We start from the raw sequence: 26,811 nt of genomic DNA, 5'->3' as shown, positions 1-26,811 counted from the left end.
ACCAGAGAAACCTGACAGTGCAACTTGTATAGAGTAACTGCAGACTTGAATGCTCACAGAGTGTGCACTACATGCTGTCTGGATTCTCCAGCGCCAGGAGTGGGGAAGGTTATGTGACTGCAAGTATGTAAAATGCATAGTCCCAGCCACATTCCAACTAGACGTGCATATTGTAGCTCAATAATAGAGAATAGAGAGCAGCAGTGCATGTCTAGTCAGAATGTGGCTGTATGAGTATCACCTAGTCTCGCTGCTTGTACCACAGAAACCTGACAGTGCAACCTGTATAGAGTGACTGCAGACTTGAATCCTCACAGTGCAAGCGTCCCACTCTATCAGGATTCTCTGGTGCCATGATTGGGAGTCGGTTATGTGACTGCAAGTATGTAAACTGCATAGTCCTGGCCACATTCCAACTAGACATGCATATTGTAGTTCAATAATAGAGAATAGAGAGCAGCAGTGCATGTCTAGTCAGAATGTGGCCGTAAGTATGAGTATTGCCTGGTCTCACCGCTGGTACCAGAGAAACCTGACAGAGCAACCTGTATAGAGTGACTGCAGACTTGAATCCTCAGAGAGTGTGCACCCCACGCTGTCAGGATTCTCCAGTGCCAGGAGTGGGGGGCGGTTATGTGACTGCAAGTATGTAAAATGCATAGTCCTGGCCACATTCCAATGAGACATGCATAGTGTAGCTCAATACTAAAGAATACAGAGAGGCAGTGCATGTCTAGCCAGAATGTGGCCGTAAGTATGAGTATCGCCTGGTCACACTACTGGTACGAGAGAAACCTGACAGAGCAACCTGTATAGAGTGACTGCAGACTTGAATCTGACAGTGCGCGCTCCACACACTGTCAGGATTCTCCAGCGCCAGGAGTGGTTGGGCGGTTTTGTGACTGCAAGTATGTAAACTGCATAGTCCCAGCCACATTCCAACTAGACATGCATATTGTAGTTCAATAATAGTGAATAGACAGAGGCAGTGCATGTCTAGTTGGAATGTGGCCGTAAGTATGAGTATCGCCTGGTCTCGCTGCTTGTACCAGAGAAACCTAACAGAGCAACCTGTATAGAGTGACTGCAGACTTGTGGGCACTCCACACAGTGTCGGGATTCTCCAGCGTCAGGAGTTGGGGAGCGGTTATATGACTGCAAGTATGTAAAATGCATAGTCCCGGCCACATTCCAACTAGACTTACGTAATGTTTCTCAATACTAGTGAATAGAAAGAGGCAGTGCATGTCTAGTCGGAATGTGGCTGTAAGTATGAGTATTGCCTGGTCTTGCTGTTAGTACCTGTATAGAGTGACTGCAGACTTTTGTGTTAAACCTGAAAACCCCTTTAAGGAGTGTACCACTTCACTGCCTCCTTCCTTCTTGTTTGCCAAGGGGGGGAGATTAGAAGGAAGACTGTGCACTCCTGAAAATTGTCAGTTTGGACAAGTCGATAATGAATACCGGAAAAACAAAACCCCAAAAATAATGACGCCATCGCGGTTTTTTTTTTGTTTCACCACATCACTTACAATTCTTTTCTCATTGTCTAGGACATTTTATTCTAAAATGAATGGTGCCATTTTTAACTACAACTCATAATGCCGCCCCCCCAACCCCCCCAAAAAAAGCCCTCTTATGGCTATGTCAATGAAAAAAAAAAAACCGTATGGCTCTTGAAAGAAGAGGAGGATAAAACGAAGGCGCAAAAGTGAAAAAATGCTGTTTCCATAGGGGGATAATATTAGATTTTGTATTGTGGCTTCGTATAGGATATAAATCATGGAGGTATTTTTCCTACTTACATTCTCAAACGAGAACACGGAGCTCGGGAATATGTGGCGGTTGTCGTGCCTGGAGAATATATGTTTTGTCGGCTGTTCCTACAGAAAGAAAAAGGGGGCGAACATGGAGATTAATGAAATATCAGGCGTCAGGTTACCATCCCGGGCAGGTTATATCATTAAGCTGGAAACAGTACTAGTATCCAAATATCATCTCGGCATGATAATGACTTAAATGCAATTACCTCCGAAGCATTCATTATATAAATGACATTAGTGAGCCGCATACAGCCACCACCGAGATTCGGAGGGGTCAGAGGGTAATACTGTTATTATCAGCGGGCATAATTTATGCAGAAGTAATTAAGACTAGAATGAGATTCATCTCCAAAGATTCTAAATATATTCACGTACAACGTAGAGGGAATTTTCTTCCCTACAATAAATTATATTGCACTTACTGAAGATGTAAAGTGACCGTCCTCCATTTATCTTCCTATCGTTCTTCATTCCAATATTTACTCTTTATATCGGTCTGAGATTTGTTTTTCTTACATACAGTGTCCCGAAACTTTCAGAGATTAATTTTTCAGCCACCACTAGGGGGAGCTGACTGCAGACTATTTTATCATTGAGTTGAATGGGAAAGTTGTATGCAGTAAGCTCTTTAGTTCCCTCCAGTGGTGACTGAAAGTAGTGTCACTATATAAACAGGAAAGATCTTCAACTTTCTGTCTGGGACTGTTACGTCACCACCGGAGTCCGCTCCATCGACTTCTACTCCGATCGCCAGGTGACGCCGTGTTCCTGCCGTGGATGGTGCTGGTGATGGGAGAGGAGTCGATGCCAGCGGCACCGGTGGGCGCAGGCTCCGATCATCCACTGGTCTGTGTTTCCTGGGGATCTGCAGTGCCACTGGCTGACTGTAGGTGGCGGGTGTCTCCCAGCTGAAGTACCATCATTCAGCTACAGCCAATGGGAAGACACCACACCCTTTTTAATGCCCCTCCTGTCTGCTGACCACTGCCAGAGATAGTTCTGAAAATTCTGGCTCCTGTTTCGTCCTGTTCTGTGATTTCGTGTGCTGATTACCGCTTGTTACCTGACTATCCTCCTGCCTGCTGTTTTTGTACCTCGCTGCCCGATCTGGTTTTGACCTCTGCTTGTTTCTGATTACGTCCTTGGCTGCCGATTCTGTCCCTGTTCCGCAATTCCTGGTTTGACCCTGCCTGACTACTACTCTCTCGGACTGCAGCCTTCCACAGGTAGTGATCTTCAGGGCCCTGTGTAATTCCAAATCCCTTTATAGGGGTTAAGGGTTTCAGGGTTCTGGGGGTCTTGCTTGGTGAGTGGTTTCCCTCTAGTCTGTCCATTACAGCCCGTCTGAGTCTGTGGATCCAGGCAGGCGTTACAGGGACATTTATGGCATAACAACGGCACGTGCCATAAATGTCCGATAGATGCAAGTCCCACTGCTGCATCTGGGTTTAGAACGGGGCCCCAGTATGAGTGGTGCATGCAGTAATTGAACAGGTAAAAATCCAAAATGTCAGATGATCTTTGCTTCAACTGTTGGCTGGCTCGTGTAGACATTAGATTTTTGGTAGTGTTATCTCCCAATTAATATTTATCACAAGGTGAAAAGTGTATGATCAATGGTGGTCTAAGTACAGGGACCCCCAATGATCCAAAAAAATGGGATTCACACATCTCACATATGAATGGAGTGGTATTGTGTATGTATGACCACTACTTCGTGTTTGGGAGTGTGCACGGAGCATGACCACAACTTCCGTAGACAATAAATTAAGAGGTGGACACACACGGAGGCTGGCCAATTATATATTGGGAGCAATGGTAAATGGCGAGTATATCAGATGACTAGCGCAATTCAGCTCCATTCACAGCAGTTTAACCCCCTTAGATGCCATAGTCAGTTGTGACAGCGGCGTTCAAACAGTTGATTATGGGTGTTGGTGCCCATTCCACGTCCCAGCCCCCTATTTTCCTGGTTGATGTTGTAGCACCCCTGAGACCATCAGGGTGCTACAAGGTTCTGCATACCCACAAGGATGCAGGGCATACCCCCTTAGGGACCCAGAACCCCAGTGCCGGTAACACCAAGAATCCAGGTAATCCCAGTTTACCCCAACAATCCCCCATACAATGGTACCCAGCTAGGGTGGGACCAATGGATGGCCGCCTAAAGGTGGAGCCAATCCAGTCCATTAGTTGACCAGGTGGGAGGGGCAGACTGTGGAGAGTAGTCAGAAGTCAGTCTAAGTCGAGTGAAGGTGGAAGGTGTGACTGAGGAGCATCCTGACTTGGGTTAACGGTGACCTGGTACCCAGGAGATGTAGTTGCCAGTGGAGTACAGTGGAGTACTCCCGGAACTGCGCATTGACGGGGTACAGGACCCTAGGACAGGAAAGAGCTTCAAGCCGACCTGTTAACATCTGCACAGCAAGGGGACCATCAAGGACCTTGCTGATGCTAAAGAATCCGAAGACTCAGTAGCAAAGGGAGAACCGGGGACAGGACCAGAGACTCCAACCCCACAGAGTTCATGCTACCGTCAGGCGGACAGAGGTGGACAAACTACAGACCGGGGACCCCCAGTGTTCCATACCACGGGGACCCACTTACCAGAGACAGGTGCAGGGGAAGAAGGTACCAGAGAACCAGACTGGCATTGGGACGAAGGGGACCTGGAGATGAAACCAGCCGGCCTCGGGCAACCAGTTAACACCCAAAAAGTGAGTAAACCAGTTGCACTGAATACCTGTCTGGACTCCTTCTTCCGACGTCCACCGCACCATACACCCGCTGGTGCAATACCCTACTTGCGGAGGGCTCAAGTCATCATAGCTGCACATTCCATCAGCCCCAGCAAAACCTGCAGCGGCGGCTCCCTACACTTACCTGCAACACCGCAAGTGGCGTCACTAATAACTTTATTCATAAATCCCCTGTAAATATCCCCATTACAAAAAGGGCCCAGGGCACGGAACTGGGTAACGGCCACCACCGTGACATTCCCAGTAGACACTGCCCGGAACTGAGTACCCCATATCCCTGGGTGCTACAACCCGATCGCAGGTCAGTTTGTCTTGTCAAACATGTTATGGCTCTCAGAATATGGCCACACAACCCACTTTTTTTTTTTAATTAATTTATTTGTAAATCGTAATATAAAACTATATAAAATTGGAATTGTGGCGCCGTGGACAAGCCAGGACGTCACAGGTACTGCAACAACACACCCCACACCCCGGCTAGGCACACCAAGGTCAAAACACAAATCCTTGTTGCCTCCCTCCAGGGGCTGATGTCCACACCAGGGGGTGGGCCAGACAGTTGGCCCCGCCCACCGAGGAGTTCACGGTCCTGGAGGCGGGAAAAAGGAGTCAGATCAGTTCTGGAGTTAGAGAGTGAAGTGGTAGTAGAGGAGACTGACCGTGTCCGGGTGCGTGGCCCGGGCACATACAGCAAGGTTGGCAGACGGTGGTGACCGTCTGCAGGAGAGGCCGATTGGAGTGAACCGTAAGGACCGGGGACGGGCGGTGGCCTGCCGGTACCGGATTGGGGAGCGAAAAGAAGCCAGCACCATTCGGCAGGGCCTACGGACCCCGACCAGGCTAGGAGTCGCCGTAAAACCGGTCAAATCCATTAGCGAACGGAACCTCCGGGGTTTCCCAGCAGTCAAGACCCGATTGAAGGCAACAGCTCAAACCGTGAAGGGAAACACAGTCACCGCCAAGGCTACAGTTCCCAGGGCCAGAGCCTGCGGGCAAAGGGGGCTCCCTCAGCATCCATCCAAGCTGGGGAGCGGGTTACCGGTGGGGAGCCACCAGACCCGCGAACACAACACAGGTGCAGGGAAAGGCAGTCACCACCAACCTACCGGGAGAAGAACAACTGCAGCCGTCTGTGGGACCTGTCCATCCAGCCGTTTGTTTTACCGGAGACTCTGTGTTCATCATTGGCTGAGTGAGTACCACCGTGCCGTGCGGCACAGCGCTGCCCCCGCGACCCTGAACCTCACCAGGCCCCGTAGCCCGCCTGCCATCCCTCCCTCACCGGGCCCCGGGACAACCAATCCCCCTACCCACGGAGGGGAAGAACAACATCTAAGCTGCTCCCTGTCATCGCTCCCGGGATCCCCGTCCAGAGCAGCGGTGGTGTCACAACCTCACCACAACCGCGGGTGGCGTCACGGACAATAAATCCCCACAACCAAACCCCCTTTTCACTCACGGGCGAGGAGCGCCGCTCGAGTCCCCGGGATCCGGCCCACCGCTCGAGCCACCACCGAGCAGCAGCAGCCGGACCCGAGCAGTGGGTGAGCGCAGCGTCCCCTCCCCGCCCGCGACAGAATCACTGTAATTGTACTACGGTAACTTCTAGAACATAGGTAAAGTTACAGCAACAGATAAACCATTTAAACACCAAAAAGTAGTGTTGGAATTGCTTTTATTTTTTACCATATCATCCCCCTTGGATTTTCCCCAACTTTTCAGTATGTTTTATGGTAAAATTAACTACAACTCGTTCTGCAAAAAACAAGTTTATTATCACGCTAGGTACAGGGAAGTACCAAGTAAATGGTGATAAGGAAAGGAAACCCTGTGTCTAGGGAAGGGATATGACTCGCCCACCCCAGGGCTATGGGACACCCGGTGCCGGGCCGGACTAGTCCGGGGGTCGTCAGTGGTGGCGGGGCCCGACTCCGTGGCCCTGGTGGGTGTCAGTTAAAATATGGCTGATGAATTGGGGTTTGAATAAAGTTTGTGTTCGTGACGCCACCTGTGGTATGCGGCTATAAAGCCGCCGCTGCTGTATGAGGCCTCCGGGGTGATGATATGGCAGCAATGGTGGTACTGCTCCCCACAGGTGGAGCGGTGCCCCGGGGCACAGTTGGTGCTCGTGAGAGTCTATGGTGTAGTGGAAGTCTAAGCAGACGGAATAACAGAGGCAACACCAAGGGTGCAGTTTCAAGTTGTTTACTCACACATCCTGGTATGCGCACACTGGTGCCCTCAGACGACTGGAACCCACTGTCAGGGACCTCCGCCGTTTCTGGGTGATTCCTGGAGTGAAAACCGGTACCCTTCTCTCTAAGGTGTCTCTGTCTTCAGCTGTCCTCCTAAGCCTAGCTCTTTTAGGATGAACCTGCTCAGCCTCCACTACAGCCTCCAGGCTGGGGGGGTCACCTGTCGGTTGATTGTCCCCTTTCCAAAGGTTCTGCTGTGGGATGTGGCCCGGGGAGTTTACAACTTTCCCTGGGCCTCGGTTTTTACTGTTTGGAGATGATTTTGCACTCCTCCGGTTTCTAGGGACCGTCCCCTGTTGCAGCTTGATCCCTCCACCGATGTTCCTGTGGAACAGGCCACCACAGCTCACCAGCTATCCGTGGCCCTGGAATCCCTTCTTTTCTCTGCTTGGTGTCACCTGGACCCTCTGAGTCCCAGGATCTTCACCAGGAAGCGTCTCTTTCTTTCCTTAGCTCCTGACTGACTAGAGCTGTCTTTCCTTCTCTCCTTCTCGTCTGCCTCCTGCAGACCTCCTCCTCCTCCTTCCCCACTCTCTCTCAGACTACTCAAACTTGACCTTCCTTTCTCTGTCTGCTCTCTGATGGCTCCTCCCACCTCCCCAGTTGCTAAGCTGTACCCTATAGGAGCAGGGATGGGTCTTACGGCCCCTCCCAGCATGCAGCATGGGAGGGTTACTGCCACTGTCCCTGGTCCCAGTGTGTACCTAACAATGGGTGTTGTGTAGATTTACCAGCGGACCGGTGTTCACTCCTTTCCTCACCCAGAATGGGGCATCACACCGCTGGGTGGGGTGCAATGTCCTGTGGCGACGGAAGCCTCAGGGGCGCCACACTCCCCCACAGCGAATCCCAGCACGTCCTCGGGCTGAAAAACAACAAGAAATGTGGCAAGAAACTGCAAAAACATTTTTGTTATGCATAACACAAAACAATAAAACTTTTCTTCCCTTTATGGGAGGCACAGATACTTGAACGTTGCAAAACTTTCTTACAAAGAAACTCTATATGTGCACTTCCAGTCCATTGCACGGTTTGGGCACTTCCCCCATAATTCTGGTAGGGGGCACAACAGGTGCAACTATTTACATCTTGGCTACAACAAGTCCAGTAGCCTGGCAGTTCGTTCGACTTTTAAACTAAGAGGGCAAGGACAAAACCAGCCACTAAGTCCAGTGGCCTGGTTACAAAGGACACATTACATTCACATTCACCGGGGACCACATTCCAGTCCAGTGGCCCGGTAACACATAAACAAAGGGGGTGACTTCTTCAAAAAGCACAAGGGGCAGTAAGGCAGGGTAGGGTGTCATCTTCAAAAAGCACATTAGGGCAGCACAAAAGGGACGTCTTCACAAAGAATGAGGGGCAGACAGGGGCTATGTACAGTTCAGCTTCATCTTCATCTCTTCTTTTTACTTGCAGAGGTCCTCTTCTGGCTCAGCTCCCGGTGACATGGAAGCTGCAGCCAGGTTGGTCTGGGTCCCTTGGTCCTGTTCTCCAGCTATTGTGGGGCTGCTGCGGGGTGATGGTATCGGAGCTACGTCCTCCTCTGGATGTTCAGAGGCCTGCTCTTTAGCCACAACAGTTGCTGGGATAGACGGCATTGCGGCCTGGTCTGATCTGGCCGGATAGAGTGTTTCTGCGCTGGACGTTTCAGCAGGGACTTCAGTCAGGGTCGCAGCATGGACCTCAATGGGCATCGCAGCAGAGACTTCAATGGGCATCGCAGCAGAGACCCCAGTCGGGATCACAGCAGGGATCGCATTCGGGTTCGCACTGGGGATCGCAGCAGGGATCGCACTCGGGATCGCGGCGGGGATCGCAGCGGCCTCTGGTAGTAACGCCGGCGGGGTCAGCACACCCGATCGGGCAGGGGCAGTATAGGACTCACCCAGGTCTAGGCTGGAGATGTTCTGCAGCAGAATCGCCATCGCTGGTGTGGGCTCCGGATGGTCGTGGGCGGCACCTCCACACAGGCCTCGCTGCACTGACATCTGCAGACTCCTCATGGCCAGCACCATCTCCTTCCCCCACACGGCTGTCTCCCGTCCGCTCTGCTCCTTCATCCCATCAGTCATCCTCCCGACCTCAGCCTCCAGCTCAGCGGCGGTCACAGGCCTGATCCAGGTGAGCTCCTCCTGGCCTCCACTTACAGGAGCCATTTTCTCTCTTCCTCCAGACAGCATTAACTGCCAGGCAGATACTTTCCTAGCGCGCCATTTTGCCTTCTCTGCTCTGCATAGCAGACACGGTCTCAGCTTCGCGCTCTTCTTGGACAAGACCAAGGGGGAGGGGCTTCTCTTCGCGCCCTTTCTTCAGGCACGCCCCCCTTCTTCCCGCTCTCAGCAGCGCTAATGGCGGTGGTTTCCACAGTAAAACACAGTCTTTTAAGCGCAGTTTTGTCACACGGTTCTTCAGGCGCACAGTACCCGGTGGGACCGGGCACGAAATCCTGTTCGTGACGCCAAAGTTGACTCGCCCACCCCAGGGCTATGGGACACCCGGTGCCGGGCCGGACTAGTCTGGGGGTCGTCAGTGGTGGCGGGGCCCGACTCCGTGGCCCTGGTGGGTGTCAGTTAAAATATGGCTGATGAATTGGGGTTTGAATAAAGTTTGTGTTCGTGACGCCACCTGTGGTATGCGGCTATAAAGCCGCCGCTGCTGTGTAAGGCCTCCGGGGTGATGAAGTGGCAGCAATGGTGGTACTGCTCCCCACAGGTGGAGCGGTGCCCCGGGGCACAGTTGGTGCTCGTGAGAGTTTATGGTGTAGTGGAAGTCTAAGCAGACGGAATAACAGAGGCAACGCCAAGGGTGCAGTTTCAAGTTGTTTACTCACACATCCTGGTATGCGCACACTGGTGCCCTCAGACGACTAGAACCCACTGTCAGGGACCTCCGCCGTTTCTGGGTGATTCCTGGAGTGAAAACCGGTACCCTTCTCTCTAAGGTGTCTCTGTCTTCAGCTGTCCTCCTAAGCCTAGCTCTTTTAGGATGAACCTGCTCGGCCTCCACTACAGCCTCCAGGCTGGGGGGTCACCTGTCGGTTGATTGTCCCCTTTCCAAAGGTTCTGATGTGGGCTGTGGCCCGGGGAGTTTACAACTTTCCCTGGGCCTCGGTTTTTACTGTTTGGAGATGATTTTGCACTCCTCCGGTTTCTAGGGACCGTCCCCTGTTGCAGCTTGATCCCTCCACTGATGTTCCTGTGGAACAGGCCACCACAGCTCACCAGCTATCCGTGGCCCTGGGATCCCTTCTTTTCTCTGCTTGGTGTCACCTGGACCCTCTGAGTCCCAGGATCTTCACCAGGAAGCGTCTCTTTCTTTCCTTAGCTCCTGACTGACTAGAGCTGTCTTTCCTTCTCTCCTTCTCGTCTGCCTCCTGCAGACCTCCTCCTCCTCCTTCCCCACTCTCTCTCAGACTACTCAAACTTGACCTTCCTTTCTCTGTCTGCTCTCTGATGGCTCCTCCCACCTCACCAGTTGCTAAGCTGTACCCTATAGGAGCAGGGATGGGTCTTACGGCCCCTCCCAGCATGCAGCATGGGAGGGTTACTGCCACTGTCCCTGGTCCCAGTGTGTACCTAACAATGGGTGTTGTGTAGATTTACCAGGGGACCAGTATTCACTCCTTTCCTCACCCAGAATGGGGCATCACACCGCTGGGTGGGGTGCAATGTCCTGTGGTGACGGAAGCCTCAGGGGCGCCACAGATAGATGGTAACCCCTGACCACCACTGGTCCCTGGGTTCCCTCACTGCCTTAGGCTATGTGCGCACGTTGCGTACAGTCACTGCAGAATTTTCTGCAGCGATCTGAAGAGCACATGTGCGCTTTAAATCGCTGCAGAAATGTCCGTAGTGAAAAAAAAAAGCCGATTCCATGCGCTCTGCCTGCAGCTCCTGCCATAGACAAAGCAGGAGCTGCCGGCAAAGCGCACGGAAGAAGTGACATGTCACTTCTTAGAACGCAGCGCTTCGGCAGAAGCCGAAGCGCTGCGCTCTAAAATGCCACGTGCGCACGGCCCCTGCACAATCTCCATAGACTGTGCAGGGGACGCAGGACGCATGCAGTTACGCTGCGCTACAAAGCGCAGCATAACTGCATGTATTTACGCAACGTGCGCACATAGCCTAAGATAGGTTTCACACCTATGCGCCAAGCCGGATACCTGGCCCTAGGCTGACCCTTATCTGGGCTTGACACCCTAAGTAAAGGGAAGTACCAAGTGAAAGGAAAGGGAAACCCTTTGTCTAGGGAAGAGGTAGATGGGGACCAGTGACCAAGCCTACAGCTGAGCCCTGGGTTCCCTCACTGCCTTAGATAGGTTTTGTACCTATGCGCCGAGCAGGATACCTTGCCCTAGGCTGACCCTGATCTGGGCCATAGGTAGGGAGGGGATGGGATGAGCTCTTCGTCAACCCCACTAGGCGCTAAAGGACACACAAGGATAACAAACAAGGGAAAATAACAAACCACTTATTTCAAAGTAGACACAGGGAGATGGACTGCAAAATGCAACAAAGTACAGAGATGATTGCAAGCTGACTGCTTGCACTCAGGATCTGTAGGAAGTTAGAGCTATTACCAGCACAGAGTAATAGGAAGTGAAGGTATGTAAAGTCACCAGGCAAGTGCTGATGAAAAGCTGCAGAAAGGCTGAGGAACGCCGCAGGGTCCTAAGGAGAAAGGGATGAAAACCTAGCAGAAATAATAGAAGGCCAGGGAGCAGTTTGCGCAGCCAAATCCTGTGACCTTCCATAGGCGGACATCACAGGACTCTCTGTCACCCGTGATACACCCGTGACAAAGGTGTCGTACGGCTACGAGGACAGAAATGTAAAAAAAATGATAGCTCTTGAAAAGAGAGGAAGAAAAAATGAAAGTTAAATATAAAAAATGGGTACATCTCCAGGGGGTTAGATATCGGCATAGGGTCACCGGATTAAACCTGCACTTTAAGCAATTTAGATTTTTCTTCCACTTCCCGCAGACCCCTCGCCCCGACTTTTCAATCTGATCCAAATGCTTAATTCAGGTCAGACAGATTTCTTTAGCTCCTCTGAGACGGAGGCCGAGCTTCGGCAGAAGTTAGTAATGATGACAGATTGCTCCATTATGGAGTCCGAAGAGTAACTGCAGGAGCCGGTTTTCATTATTACCAGGAAAGTCGGCGCATTTGGAGCTTCTTGTAACAGAGCAGCTCTTAATGCTGTTTAATTAAAGGAAGGAGGGTGACGGAGAGCGGAGTGATGCCAACTACTTCCTTGGGCACAGAAAATGTGTTGTACAGCCGCAGAAAAACGTCAATGCTCCTAATTGTTTTATTGCTTTAAGCCCACTTTACACGTTGCAATTAGTTGTACAATCGCATTTGCGATGTGACACGCCCAGGTTGCATACGGGATCTATGAGATTTCACGTTGGTCGTTCATTTGCTGTCACACGAGCGTTAGTAGTCTATGTTAAATTGGTCAATTTTGTGTGCGATCCTTTAGATCATGTGTTCTGTGACGTATGCATTGGGCACCTTTTTTTTTTTTTTATTTATTGACTTGCCAAGCGTGTGTAATGTGGGATGCGTTTTTACTATGTCATCTGCCATTCAGCTCTGCTACATGGCCGCTAACAGCAGACACAGACAGCCGTGTAGCAGAGCTGAATGGCCGATGACAGCAGACACAGAAAGAGCCGCACGATCAGAATGAACTCGGGTGAACTTCACCCGACTTCATTGTCATGCTGCGGCTCTGTCTGTGTCGCGCCCTGATTAGCGGTCACCAGTGAAGACTCACCGGTGACCGCTAATCTCCTGAGTAACTGAAGTTAGCAGCCCTCTCTCATATACTCACCAATCCCCGATCCCCGGCGCTGCACGGCATTCTCACTGCTCCGGCGGCTTTTACTGTTTTGAAAAAGCCGGCCGCCCATTAAACAATTTCGTATTCCCTGCTTTCCCCGCCCACCAGCGCCTATGATTGGTTACAGTGAGACACGCCCCCACTCTGAGTGACAGGTGTCACACTGCACCCAATCACAGCAGCCGGTGGGCGTGTCTATACTGTGTAGTGAAATAAATAATTAAATAATTAAAAAAAACGGCGTGCGGTTCCCCCCATTTTTAAAACCAGCCAGATAAAGCCATACGGCTGAAGGCTGGTATTCTCAGGATGGGGAGCTCCACGTTATGGGGAGCCCCCCACCCTAACAATATCAGCCAACAGCCGCCCAGAATTGCCGCATACATAATATGCGACAGTTCTGGGACTGTATCCGGCTCTTCCCGATTTACCCTGGTGCGTTGGCAAATCGGGGTAATAAGGAGTTATTGGCAGCCCATAGCTGCCAATAAGTCCTAGATTAATCATGTCAGGCGTCTATGAGACACCCTCCATGATTAATCTGTAAGTTACAGTAAATAAACACACACCCGAAAAAATCCTTTATTAGAAATAAAAACACACACATATACCCTGGTTCACCACTTTAATCAGCCCCAAAAAGCCCTCCATGTCCGGCGTAATCCAGGATGATCCAGCGTCGCATCCACCGCAGCTGCATGGAGGTGACCGGAGCCGCAGCAGACACAGCTGCTCCGGTCACCTCCATGCAGCAAATGAACACAGCCGTGCGATCAGCTGCTGTCACTGAGGTTACCCGCGGCCACCGGTGGATGCAGCGGTGGCCGCGGGTAACCTCAGTGACAGCAGCTGATCGCACGGCTGTGTTCATTTGCTGCATGGAGGTGACCGGAGCGGCTGTGTCTGCTGCGGCTCCGGTCACCTCCATGCAGCTGCGGTGGAAGCGACGCTGGATCATCCTGGATTACGCCGGACAAGGAGGGCTTTTTGGGGCAGATTAAAGTGGTGAACCAGGGTATATGTGTGTGTTTTTATTTCTAATAAAGGATTTTTTCGGGTGTGTGTTTATTTACTGTAATTTACAGATTAATCATGGAGGGTGTCTCATAGACGCCTGACATGATTAATCTAGGACTTATTGGCAGCTATGGGCTGTCAATAACTCCTTATTACCCCGATTTGCCAACGCACCAGGGTAAATCGGGAAGAGCCGGGTACAGTCCCAGAACTGTCGCATATTATGTATGCGGCAATTCTGGGCGGCTGTTGGCTGATATTGTTAGGGTGGGGGGCTCCCCATAACGTGGAGCTCCCCATCCTGAGAATACCAGCCTTCAGCCGTATGGCTTTATCTGGCTGGTTTTAAAAATGGGGGGAACCGCACGCCGTTTTTTTTAATTATTTAATTATTTATTTCACTACACAGTATAGACACGCCCACCGGCTGCTGTGATTGGGTGCAGTGTGACACCTGTCACTCAGAGTGGGGGCGTGTCTCACTGTAACCAATCATAGGCGCTGGTGGGCGGGGAAAGCAGGGAATACGAAATTGTTTAATGGGCGGCCGGCTTTTTCAAAACAGTAAAAGCCGCCGGAGCAGTGTGAATGCCGTGCAGCGCCAGGGATCGGGGATCGGTGAGTATATGAGAGAGGGGGATAGACTGACATGGACTGAGAGTGAGGGACAGAGATAGTGACGGACTGACAGAGATTAGTGCATGACAGACATTGTGAGGCGCTTCAGAACGCAGCTTTTCAGCTGCGCTCTGAAGCAGACCTTTTTGAAGCTGCGGTGCAGAGCGCACACCTGCGCACATAGCATCAGACACCAAAATCGTATGAGGGATGTCACACGTTACAATTGACTAGGTTCGTGCAACAAAACGCTCAATTCTAGAGAATGATACGATGTGTTTGCGATCAACGGTTTTGCGTTCAATCCTGATCGCAAGTAGATGTCACACGCAGATACCTCACAAACGATGCCGGATGTGCGTCACTTACAACTTGACCCCAACGACGGATTGTGAGATATATTGAAGCGTGTGTAGCGGGCTTTACTTGTTAGTAGGAGCACAGCGGTTATTGCAGCGTTTGTAAAATTGCGGGTTAAGTTCTTTAATCTGATTTCAGTGGTGTAATCACATGAAGGTAGATGCCACTAGGACCGTACCAGTACTGAGTGCCATCGAGTCACTCCCGGCACCCAAACACCAAGGTGTCACGGGGTGTGAGGTCCAGGACTCCTAGACTGTCCCTACTCCTAGGGATACGTCTGATGGTGATGATGTCTGGGCCGCCTTCTCTGCCCTGCTCCTGGCCAGCCCTGATCTAATACCCCCTCTCCCTCACCCCAGGGGATCACCAGGACAGGAGTGGTAGAACCCAGAGATATGAACAAATGGAGAAACCAAAACTCTACTACATAGCTCGCTCACACAGAGTAATCAGAGAGCAAAAGATAAGGAGGAAAATAAAGAGCAGGGAGGAAATAACCAGAAGACAGGAGGAATTACACAGCACACCAAGTAGCACATAGTAAATCACCAGTTACTGGAGCACAACAACACACAGATCAGTTTAGCGAAAGCTATAGTCGGCATGGCAAAACAGATTCCTCCATCTTAAAAAGGTGGGGAATAACTGTGATCGGTCTCCCACAACATGTGATCCAAAAGGTAATCAGCAGACTAGCAGGAATTATCTTCTGCTAGCCCGATCACTAATGAGCACACCGCTGGTCGACGCCCGAGCCTGCCTGTGCAACTCAGAAGCACCAGAGAAAGCACAGTGTGGAGTGTCAGATTCTGCAGTGTGAATGGAGCACCCCACGGAGCCTGGGGAGCACTTGTCACCAGGCCGGTGAGGGTCAGGGAATGTAATGGGTGCTCCTGCCCGGTTTCGTGACCCCGAGGTGTCCACAAAAAGGGAAGTGGAGAATGATGATGGGAAGATGAGGGAAGTGAGAGTAGTAATTGTCTCATGAAGCCACCTGCGGTACGGGCCAGGGATAGCCGCCGCGGTAGTCTGTGGGCCCTTCCTTCTTGCGCTTTTTAGTGTGGATCCCCGTGACCTGAAGTGCTTGGGAACCCCTGTTAAGTGTTAAAGTTCCTGTCCCATGTGCAGATGGCGCTGTGGGGCCTGACTGTAATCACGACTCCGGACCCTATGTGCCACTGTGCTCCGGGATCTTTGGGTGACCAGAGGGATGTGGAATCCCCCTGTCCGGCAGATTCTGGTGGTTAAACATAGAGTATGTTCCACCCTAGAGCTCTGCACCCTGCACTGCGCCGGTTCCAAGGGAGCAATGAAGCTCTCCCCGCAGCAACCGTGTTTCTCCTTCGTCGCACAGGAGCTACCAGTCTGCCAGCTCCTTCACTGTCGTCCCCTGCTCCTTCCAGTCTGCCCGGTCCAAACTGTGGATGCTCTGAAGCACTCTCCACAGCAACTGTGTTGTTCTGAGTCTCAGACTATTCTGAGGTAAAAACTCTGTGTTGTGTAAGTGAAAACCAGTGGTTAACCTCTTCCTTACCTGGGATGAGTATTGCACCTCAAGTCAGATGCAATACCCTGTGGCGACTGAAGCCTCTGGGACGCCACATGAACAGTGTCAGATGCCACCATGACACTCAGCGAGTTTAGAGCCACACAATCCATGAGCACTGAGAAGAAAAATAAGGGAACAGCTCTGTTTTTGCAACAGCAGGATTGTGTATATTTCCTAATTCCTAAGGAAATCACCTCCTGTGGTGAAACGCGTGGAATCTCATTCCACAAAACACGTTATTTAACCTCATCCCTTCCCTCATTCATAAAGCATGACCGTAATAACCTCTTTACTGCTCTTGACCACCAGGAATGGTAATATTAAGCTATTCAGAAGTTTTCCTGAAATGAGAATACACCTTTAATGACATCATTGCTCTAGATCACCTGGGATAATATCATTGACTTTATCATTGCCCTGATTACTCTAAAGATGCTATTATTAATCTGCTATTATTAATCTCTTAACTTCCTTGCCTTTAAGATATATCCCATATTTCCTTCATTGCTCTAGACCTCCAGGAATGTTATTATTAACCCTTCACGATTCTAGATCAGGAGGATATTGTTATTATTAACTCCATCAATGCTCTAGACCAGCAGGGATGGCTGAGAGGGTAATTCCACCTTAACTAGATTGATGCAGACCACCAGGGCTACTGTATTATCATTGACTCCATCACTGACCTAATCCCCTACCAGACCTATCAAAACCTTCTGTCACGCTAGGTACAGGGAAGTAAGGGAAGGGAAGGGAAACCCTGTGTCTTGAGAGAGGGAAGATGGTGACCCCCTGACCAAACCTACTGCTGGTCCCAGGGTTCCCTCACCACCCTAGATAGGTTCCGCACCTACGTGCCAAGCCGGATACCTGACCCTATGAATGACCAGTGCTGGGCGCTAGATAGGGAACAGGTGGGATGAGCTCTTCATCAACCCCACTAAACTATAGAAGACACAGGGGGAAAAGCATTAACTACTTATCACTAGATGACTCCAGTAGAAGTTCATTAGAGTTTTCAGCAATGATACCACAGAGGAGTACAAGCCGCCTGCTTGCAACCAAGGCTTGAAGGAACGGGAAAATATAACCAGCACCAGTCCAAAGAATGAAGGGGAATTTTAACACCAAGGGAATACTGATGATCAGCAGCTGGGTGGAAGGCGAGCTCCTGCTGGTTCCAAAAGGGTAAGATGAATCCGGCAGGAAAGCTACCTATACCAATGAATACTGACAGCAGGAACAATAGAAAGTCAGGGAGCATTCTGCCTAGCCAGACGCTGTGACCTTCTATGGCCAGAAACCACATGTGATTTACCCGTGACACCTTCCCTGCCCATGACCACCTAGAATGCTATTCGTAACCCCTTCAATACCCTAGCCCAGCTGGGATATTACTCACAGCTGCAGGTTTTAATGAGGGCAACCATAGGTTCAGAAATGAAAAAAAATCTATTTTAGCATCATCAGGAAAAAAGCTATGGAACATCTTTTCTTACTAGAAACATCAATTATTAAATAGCAGCCGGTTGTGAATCTCCTTTTATGTTCCGGTGTCTGTGAGCGCTGGGGGCACGTCAGGAAGTATATAATCAGCCCTCACATCTGAGGGGTAATTAAAAGCAAAGTGACTGCGGCTGCAGATGAGAATTCATGGAAAGCTACAGGAAAGAAGAAATGCTCCGATCTACAACATATAATCATTTACTTGTAATAATTACAAAGCGCTAATGAACATTAATCATATGACAACTAATTCTAATTATGCAGCCGGGGAGAATTTCTGAAAATGCTTTGCATGAGATGTCTTAAAGGACCGGATATTAGCAGAATTCATATCTTTTATTTGGTCCTATTGCTCCCGGTGTATAACATCCATCCCTCGTCCCCGGTGTATAACACCCGTCCCTCGCCCCGGTGTATAACATCCATCCCTCGTCCCCGGTGTATAACACCCGTCCCTCGCCCCCAGTGTATAACATCCATCCCTCGCCCCCGGTGTATAACACCCGTCCCTCGCCCCGGTGTATAACATCCATCCCTCGCCCCCGGTGTATAACACCCGTCCCTCGCCCCCAGTGTATAACATCGGTCCCTCGCCCCCGGTGTATAACACCCGTCCCTCGCCCACAGTGTATAACATCGGTCCCTCGCCCCCGGTGTATAACATCCGTCCCTCCCCCCGGTGTATAACATCCGTCCCTCCCCCCCGGTGTATAACATCCGTCCCTCCCCCCCGGTGTATAACATCCGTCCCTCCCCCCCGGTGTATAACATCCGTCCCTCCCCCCCGGTGTATAACATCCGTTCCTCGCCCCCGGTGTATAACATCCGTCCCTCCCCCCCGGTGTATAACATCCATCCCTCGCCCCCGGTGTATAACATACATCCCTCGCCCCCGGTGTATAACATCTGTCCCTCCCCCCCGGTGTATAACATCCGTCCCTTCCCCCCGGTGTATAACATCCGTCCCTCCCCCCGGTGTATAACATCCGTCCCTCCCCCCCGGTGTATAACATCCGTTCCTTGCCCCCGGTGTATAACATCCGTTCCTCGCCGCCGGTGTATAACATCCGTTCCTCGCCCCCGGTGTATAACATCCGTCCCTCCCCCCGGTGTATAACATCCGTCCCTCCCCCCCGGTGTATAACATCCATCCCTCGCCCCCGGTGTATAACATCCATCCACTCGCCCCTGGTGTATAAATGTAAGGGGTGGACGGACCCCTTACAAGGAGGTGCAGTGTTTCCCCCTGAAGATACCCCCGCTGGGGTAGACAAAGCTGTTGATGTTTTATGTTGATGTGTTATTGTAATTGCACTGTATAGCTGGGTTCCCCTAGTGGCCGGGTGGGACGGCTGTCCCCATAGAAACTGTACAGGAGGGAGGAGGAGCCGGCAGCTTAGGAGAAAAAGGAGTGTGTGTGTGTGTGGAAGGCAGTTGATTCCGGGACGGGGGAGAAGGAACAGCCAGGGGCAGAGTGTGGAGCTGAGTGGAAAGGAAGAACGAAGGGAAGGAGAGAAGAAGTGTCCTCAAGGGTGAAGCAGAGTTGGTGTGGGTCCAGTCTGTGATAGCCGGAGTGGGAGCCTAGGTGAAGTGGAGTAGCCGGGCACATCCCCACTAGAGGAGACAACAAGAAAGATTTCCCCGGACAGGAATTGTTGCCGTTGTTGTGAAAGATTCGTGCAATAAATATGCCTTCTGGTTCATCAGATCTCCGTCTGCAGAGTCTTTCTACGTCTGTCAGCATTCTCTGCACCACCACACTCTGCCCCACCAAGCAATCCCCTGTCCCAATAGTGACGGCGGAGCCGGGGGTTAGCCTGAGAGAAAAAGGGGCCACGACTACAATCCCCGAGGCACCCCCGGCACCCCGTTACATGTGGCGTAGTCGGCAGGATCCGGATTATATGCAAGGGGTCCCGATCCAAGAAGATGGAGACCAAGTGGTGCCTAGGGCACAGTATCCAGATTATTGGCGAAGGGTCCCGATCCCATGGTGGGAAGAAGAAGTGGTGCCTAAGGCGTTGGACCGGGCACAAGATGGCGGCAAGATGGCCGCCGTCTTCATGAACACTGAGAGCGCGCGAAGAATTGGCGCCAAAAGAAAAGCCTGGGGCTGGCCGGTAAAGAAAAAGAAGTGCGGAGTGCGCCGCTTAAAGAGGGGAGGTGCTGGCCCCAGGATGCTGACAAAGACATGTGAAGTGGGCGGTGTTACATGAAGAAAGAAGAGCCGCCTTGGCCGGGTTGATGTGATGTGCGAGACTGGGGGTGGAGTGTACCCAAGAGAGGGAAAAAAAGGCCCGCCTCCACCTTCCCCAGCATCTCCACTGTCCCCGGCACCATTACAGAAAGAGACGCCAACTCAGCAAACGACTAGGAACGAGATGGAGACTCAGATAAAGCAGCGAGCTGCAGCGCGAGCGCTGGTGGCAACCAGCCTGGGCAGAGGACGCCCGAGGCAGACCGCAGCCGAAGAAGTACTCACTGTTAAATTACAGGCTGTGCCAGGAGGTCCGGAGCGGCCCGCGAGAGTAACGTGGGTCACTTCCTGGGATGCCGTGACCAGTGAAACCTCTACGGGAGTCAAGGGGCCAAAGCCGGAGCCAGAAGGATCGGAGGTACCGGTTAACTACAAACCGTTCCGGAGGCTGCGCCGCTTGCCAGGTCAGTCACTCTCTGATTATGTGCGGGCCCAGCGGGCTGAATGGCTCCGAGCTTATCACCCCGTGTGAACCCCAGTGACCGGAGAAGGGGGACATACTTGTGTTAAGTACCAGTAGTGTTGAAGAACCGGTGAAGTTTTAAAGGTTGTAACCATGTTTAAGGTATTGAGCCCGGAAGGAGCCTGATGCTGAACTGTGCGAGGACTCCCTCTGTGATATTTCGGAGGACTTTATTGTTTGTGCTCCTCCCTTCAAAGACCGGGAGTGCTGTGAGAGACTCCGGGCGGAAGATCAACAAAGACCGGGAGTGCCTGCTATGGCCTCCGGGCAAAACTGCTGCAAAGACCGGGAGCTCCCTTGGAGGGACTCCGGGCACAAAACTGGTGCGCTCAATGGTTGTTTTTTTTTCTTATGAAGGTTTTAGAGTTTTATTAAAGTTTGCATGCTGCTAAGATTGTGTTTTACAGATACGAGCCTTGCCGGGAGGCTAAGGCAAAAAGAGGGGAGGAATGTAAGGGGTGGACGGACCCCTTACAAGGAGGTGCAGTGTTTCCCCCTGAAGATACCCCCGCTGGGGTAGACAAAGCTGTTGATGTTTTATGTTGATGTGTTATTGTAATTGCACTGTATAGCTGGGTTCCCCTAGTGGCCGGGTGGGACGGCTGTCCCCATAGAAACTGTACAGGAGGGAGGAGGAGCCGGCAGCTTAGGAGAAAAAGGAGTGTGTGTGTGTGTGTGGAAGGCAGTTGATTCCGGGACGGGGGAGAAGGAACAGCCAGGGGCAGAGTGTGGAGCTGAGTGGAAAGGAAGAACGAAGGGAAGGAGAGAAGAAGTGTCCTCAAGGGTGAAGCAGAGTTGGTGTGGGTCCAGTCTGTGATAGCCGGAGTGGGAGCCTAGGTGAAGTGGAGTAGCCGGGCACATCCCCACTAGAGGAGACAACAAGAAAGATTTCCCCGGACAGGAATTGTTGCAGTTGTTGTGAAAGATTCGTGCAATAAATATGCCTTCTGGTTCATCAGATCTCCGTCTGCAGAGTCTTTCTACGTCTGCCAGCATTCTCTGCACCACCACACTCTGCCCCACCAAGCAATCCCCTGTCCCAATAGTGACGGCGGAGCCGGGGGTTAGCCTGAGAGAAAAAGGGGCCACGACTACAATCCCCGAGGCACCCCCGGCACCCCGTTACATAACATCCATCCCTCGCCCCTGGTGTATAACATCCATCCCTCGCCCCTGGTGTATATCATCCATCCCTCGCCCATCGTGTATAACATCCATCCCTCGCCCCTGGTGTAGAACATCCGTTCCTCGCCCACGGTGTATAACACCCGTTCCTCGCCCACGGTGTATAACACCCGTCTCTCGCCCCCGGTGTACAACATCCATCCCTCGCCCCCAGTGTATAACATCCGTCCCTCGCCCCCAGTGTATAATATCCGTCCCTCGCCCCCAGTGTATAACATCCATCCCTCGCCCCAGGTGTATAACACCCGTCCCTCACCCACAGTTTATAACACCCGTCCCTCACCCCCGGTTTATAACATCCGTTCCTCGCCCCAGTGTATATCATCCGTTCCTCGCCCCCGGTGTATATCATCCGTTCCTCGCCCCCAGTGTATATCATCCGTTCCTCGCCCCCGGTGTATATCATCCGTTCCTCGCCCCCGGTGTATATCATCCGTTCCTCGCCCCCAGTGTATAACATCCGTTCCTCGCCCCCGGTGTATAACATCCATCCCTCACCCCCAGTGTTTAACATTTGTCCCTTTGCCACAGTGTATAACATCTGTCCCTAGCCGCGGGTGTATAACATCTGTCCCTCGCCCCCGGTGTACAACATCCATCCCTCGCCCCCAGTGTATAACATCCGTCCCTCGCCCCCAGTGTATAACATCCATCCCTCACCCCCAGTGTTTAACATTTGTCCCTTTGCCACAGTGTATAACATCTGTCCCTAGCCCCGGGTGTATAACATCTGTCCCTAGCCCCGGGTGTATAACATCTGTCCCTAGCCCCGGGTGTATAACATCTGTCCCTCGCCTCCGGTGTATAACATCTGTTCCTCGCCCCCGGTGTATAACATCCGTTCCTCGCCCCCGGTGTATAACATCCGTTCCTCACCCCCAGTGTATAACACCCGTCCCTTGCCCCCAGTGTATAACATCCGTCCCTTGCCCCCCCGTGTATAACATCCGTCCCTTGCCCATAGTGTATAACATCCGTCCCTCACCCCCAGTGTTTAACATCCATCCCTTTGCCACAGTGTATAACATCTGTCCCTCGCCTCCGGTGTATAACATCCGTTCCTCGCCCCCGGTGTATAACATCCGTTCCTCGCCCCCGGTGTATAACATCCGTTCCTCGCCCCCGGTGTATAACACCCGTCCCTTGCCCCCGGTGTATAACATCCGTTCCTTGCCCCCAGTGTAAAACATCCGTCCCTCGCCCCCCCGGTGTATAACACCCGTCCCTCGCCCATAGTGTATAACATCCGTCCCTCGCCCATAGTGTATAACATCCGTCCCTCACCCCCAGTGTTTAACATCCATCCCTTTGCCACAGTGTATAACATCTGTCCCTAGCCCCGGGTGTATAACATCTGTCCCTCGCCTCCGGTGTATAACATCTGTTCCTCGCCCCCGGTGTATAACATTCGTTCCTCGCCCCTGGTGTATAACATCCGTTCCTCGCCCCCGGTGTATAACATCCGTTCCTCACCCAAGGTGTATAACACCCGTCCCTTGCCCCCAGTGTATAACATCCGTCCCTTGCCCCCCCGTGTATAACATCCGTCCCTTGCCCATAGTGTATAACATCCGTCCCTCACCCCCAGTGTTTAACATCCATCCCTTTGCCACAGTGTATAACATCTGTCCCTCGCCTCCGGTGTATAACATCCGTTCCTCGCCCCCGGTGTATAACATCCGTTCCTCGCCCCCGGTGTATAACATCCGTTCCTCGCCCCCGGTGTATAACACCCGTCCCTTGCCCCCGGTGTATAACATCCGTTCCTTGCCCCCAGTGTAAAACATCCGTCCCTCGCCCCCCGGTGTATAACACCCGTCCCTCGCCCATAGTGTATAACATCCGTCCCTCGCCCATAGTGTATAACATCCGTCCCTCACCCCCAGTGTTTAACATCCATCCCTTTGCCACAGTGTATAACATCTGTCCCTAGCCCCGGGTGTATAACATCTGTCCCTAGCCCTGGGTGTATAACATCTGTCCCTCGCCTCCGGTGTATAACATCTGTTCCTCACCCCCGGTGTATAACATCCGTTCCTCGCCCCTGGTGTATAACATCCGTTCCTCGTCCCCGGTGTATAACATCCGTTCCTCGCCCCTGGTGTATAACACCCGTCCCTTGCCCCCGGTGTATAACATCCATTCCTTGCCCCCAGTGTATAATATCCGTCCCTCGCCCCCAGTGTATAACATCCGTCCCTCGCCCCCAGTGTATAACATCCGTCCCTCACCCCCAGGTGTATAACATCCGTCCCTCGCCCCTGGTGTATAACATCCGTTCCTCACCCCCTGTGTTTAACATCCGTCCCTTTGCCTCAGTGTATAACATATGTCCCTCGCCCCCAGCAAATAACATCCGTCCCTCGCTCCCGGTAAATAACATCCGTCCCTCGTGCGTTTTTCGAAAAATCTGCACCAAAATCCGCATGCCTATCCTGAAGCCAGCAAAATCTATGAGACTTTTGAAGTTTTGCGAGCACGTTGCTTTTTTCCCCTGCAGATTTGGCGCAGATTTTGTTGCAGAAAAAAATCTGCAGCATGTCAATTGTTCGGGCATTTTTCCTTTTAATTGCCCCTCAGATGTGAGGTTTAATTATATACAAAGTTGAAGAGTTTGGCTTCTCACAAAGTCAATGGAAGACTTAGATGCTAAATACCTGAATACTCAGGCAGTGTCCTGGTGCCTGAGCCAGCCTTTGAGGCCTAGTTGACTGCCTTTGACCTGATTTCCAGGGTAGCTGGATTCCACAAATAGCAGGAGAAGCAAAGCCAGAGAAGGACCCAGAGCCCGGCACTAGAGCCAGGAAAAGTGAGCAACAGTTCCAACTCCTACCAACTTTCCTGGGGCGTCCGAGAGACTCCCAGAATAAAAAAAGACACCTCCCAGACTCTTGGAAGAGTTAGATAGTTTTCAAGGTGCGCCGATCCTGTCTGAAACCTCCAATAAACCAACTAGAATGAAGCAGCGTGGAGTGGACAGGCAAGAAAGTAACATGGAGTCGGAGAATTAGTGTGGCTTAAAAAATAAGGAGGTTGGCGATGGCTGACTTTTGCCGGCTGTGCACCAATAACAAAGAAGCAGCAGCGTGGAAGACATTATGTAGTAGTACTGAGCAGTGTTGTTGTCACGGTCGTCTCTCTGCGGTAAGAGATTAGTGACAGGTTTTGGGTCCGAGTCTCACTGTATATGTGGTTTTCTTTCCTTTGGCTTTTCAGCAGCCTCAAACTCCTGATCAGGTGTTTCTGGCTTGCACCACTACCAGTCCCTTTTATACCCTCTGCTACCAGCAGGGGGTGCCGGTTATTCTTGATTCATTTGGATTCTGGTTTTGGAGGAAGAAGGAGCTGCTGAAACCCTTTGCTGGTGTGGCTGTGGTCTTGGTTCTGACTACAGCAGTCTGTTGTAGTGTTTTTCCGTGTCTGTCTGCCTTTCCCGGAGTGTTGTTTCAGCACAGTGGTAAGGCTAGCATCCTTTACCTGCCCACTCACTAGCCAGGGACAATTGTAGGGTCATCTCAGGGCTTCAGGTTCCAGGAACCTGTATGGGGAATGACTACGAGTGCAGGGTACGGCGGCAGGTAAGTAGAGGTGTCCATCTTCCTTCTCACTAGCACTAGGGCCCACCATTGTTAAAGTGTCCCCAGTGTACCCCTCGTTTGTCATTGTATTCAAGCAGGAAGTTAGGTTGTGTTCTTGGCCTGTTTAGTTGTGTTCTTGGCCTGACGCCGAACCTCTCCTAGTTTGAGTGTGACAGTAACTGTGAATTTAATTCTGGGGTGGGATAAAACACTTACTAGAAAGCAACAGAATCTGTATGGGTGTCTGTGCCTCTCTCTTTCTCTCTGCTCCTTCATGGACATATTTTAGATTTCTACTCTCTGGAAATTACAGGGTCCTGCTATTAAGATTTGGATCATAATTGCATTACCAGGGGCTTCTTATTACATAATCTCGCCCTCAGTCCCGGCCTCTGAACGCAGTGTTCCGCAGTGATTGTGGCAACCAAAATGTGACACCTGCCTGGAGCCATGAAATAGGTGAATAGAGGCAACCATCCACAATGCAGGAACCCAGATCCCGCAACCCTTGAAACCCTACACAAGTATTTGGAACTACGACAGGGCCCAGGTGACCGCTGCCCGCGGAAGACTGCGGTCCTGAGAAGAGCAGTAACCAGGCAGGGTCAAATCCAGAAGGTAGAACAGGGACAAAAATCGCCAGGCGGGAGAGTGGTCAGATATTAGGCTAAGGGTCAAAACCGGAACTAGCAACGAAGTCCAGAAATGGCAGGCAGAAGAGTGGTCGGGCAAACAAGCTAAGGGTCAAAACCGGAGCTAGCAGCGATGTACAGGAACGGCAGGCAGAAGAGTGGTCAGGCAAACAAGCTAAGGGTCAAAACCGGAGCTAGCAGCGAAGTACAGGAATGGCAGGCAGAAGAGTGGTCGGACAAACAAGTTAAGGGTAAAAACCGGAGCTAGCAGCGAAGTACAGGAACGGCAGGCAGAAGAGTGGTCAGGTAGTCAAGCTAAGGTCAATACACGGGAATACAAACAAACAGCAAGGAACCAGAGTCTAGCAGGGAATTACAGGACTATATCTGGCACCTGTCAGCAGAAGGGAGAAAGCATAAGAGGGGTGTGGTGCCTTCCCATTGGCCTCAGCTGAAAAGGTAGCTACTCCAGCCGGAAGGCACACACCACCACAGTCAACCAATGGTACTGCAGGTCCTAGTGAAACCCAGCCTAACAGATGAGCGGAGCCTGCGCCCAGCAGAGCCACTGACTGCTCCCTCGTCCCCAGCGCCGCCCACAGTGGTGACGCCGCGGCGTCTGGTGATTGAAGCAGGTCAACTCCGGTGGAGACGTGACACAAAGGATTAAAATTGTGGCGATCAAAGGTCCTTTTGAAGGGTGACATGATGCGCCAAACATTACTCATCAAGCTGTTATGAAAGGCACATAGCCAACCAAGAAAAAACATCACCAAACAAAGCAGAACAAAAGCGAAAAGTAAAACAAACAAACAAGCAAACATAAAACCCTTAAAAATAGAAAAGAGAATCCAACCTATAAATCACCGGCAATCAGTGCGCCCTTTGTTTAGGCCACGAAAAAGAAAGAACAATCTGTATTTTGTATCAGAAGAAGTACAGAAATGT

The 26,811-nt window shown here is 51.5% G+C and overlaps 1 protein-coding gene across 3 annotated transcripts in view; it reads right to left on the bottom strand.

The window, feature by feature from the left end:
• Nucleotides 1-26,811, bottom strand: part of CIMIP7 (ciliary microtubule inner protein 7) — a 45,084-nt gene that overhangs the window by 5,506 nt on the left and 12,767 nt on the right. For 2 of the 3 annotated variants that reach the window (XM_075320722.1, XM_075320724.1), the window contains exon 3: nucleotides 1,806-1,883. The exons of the other annotated variant lie outside the window; for it this stretch is intronic. In XM_075320722.1, the coding sequence (XP_075176837.1) occupies nucleotides 1,806-1,883 (78 nt within the window). The remainder of the gene's footprint in view (nucleotides 1-1,805; nucleotides 1,884-26,811) is intronic. 3 annotated transcript variants of the gene reach the window in all.

The sequence above is a fragment of the Anomaloglossus baeobatrachus genome, chromosome 8, assembly GCF_048569485.1.
Source record: "Anomaloglossus baeobatrachus isolate aAnoBae1 chromosome 8, aAnoBae1.hap1, whole genome shotgun sequence".
Taxonomy (NCBI): Eukaryota; Metazoa; Chordata; class Amphibia; order Anura; family Aromobatidae; genus Anomaloglossus; species Anomaloglossus baeobatrachus.
Note: the sequence above shows the minus strand (reverse complement) of the source record. Positions and strands in the feature narration are given on the sequence as shown.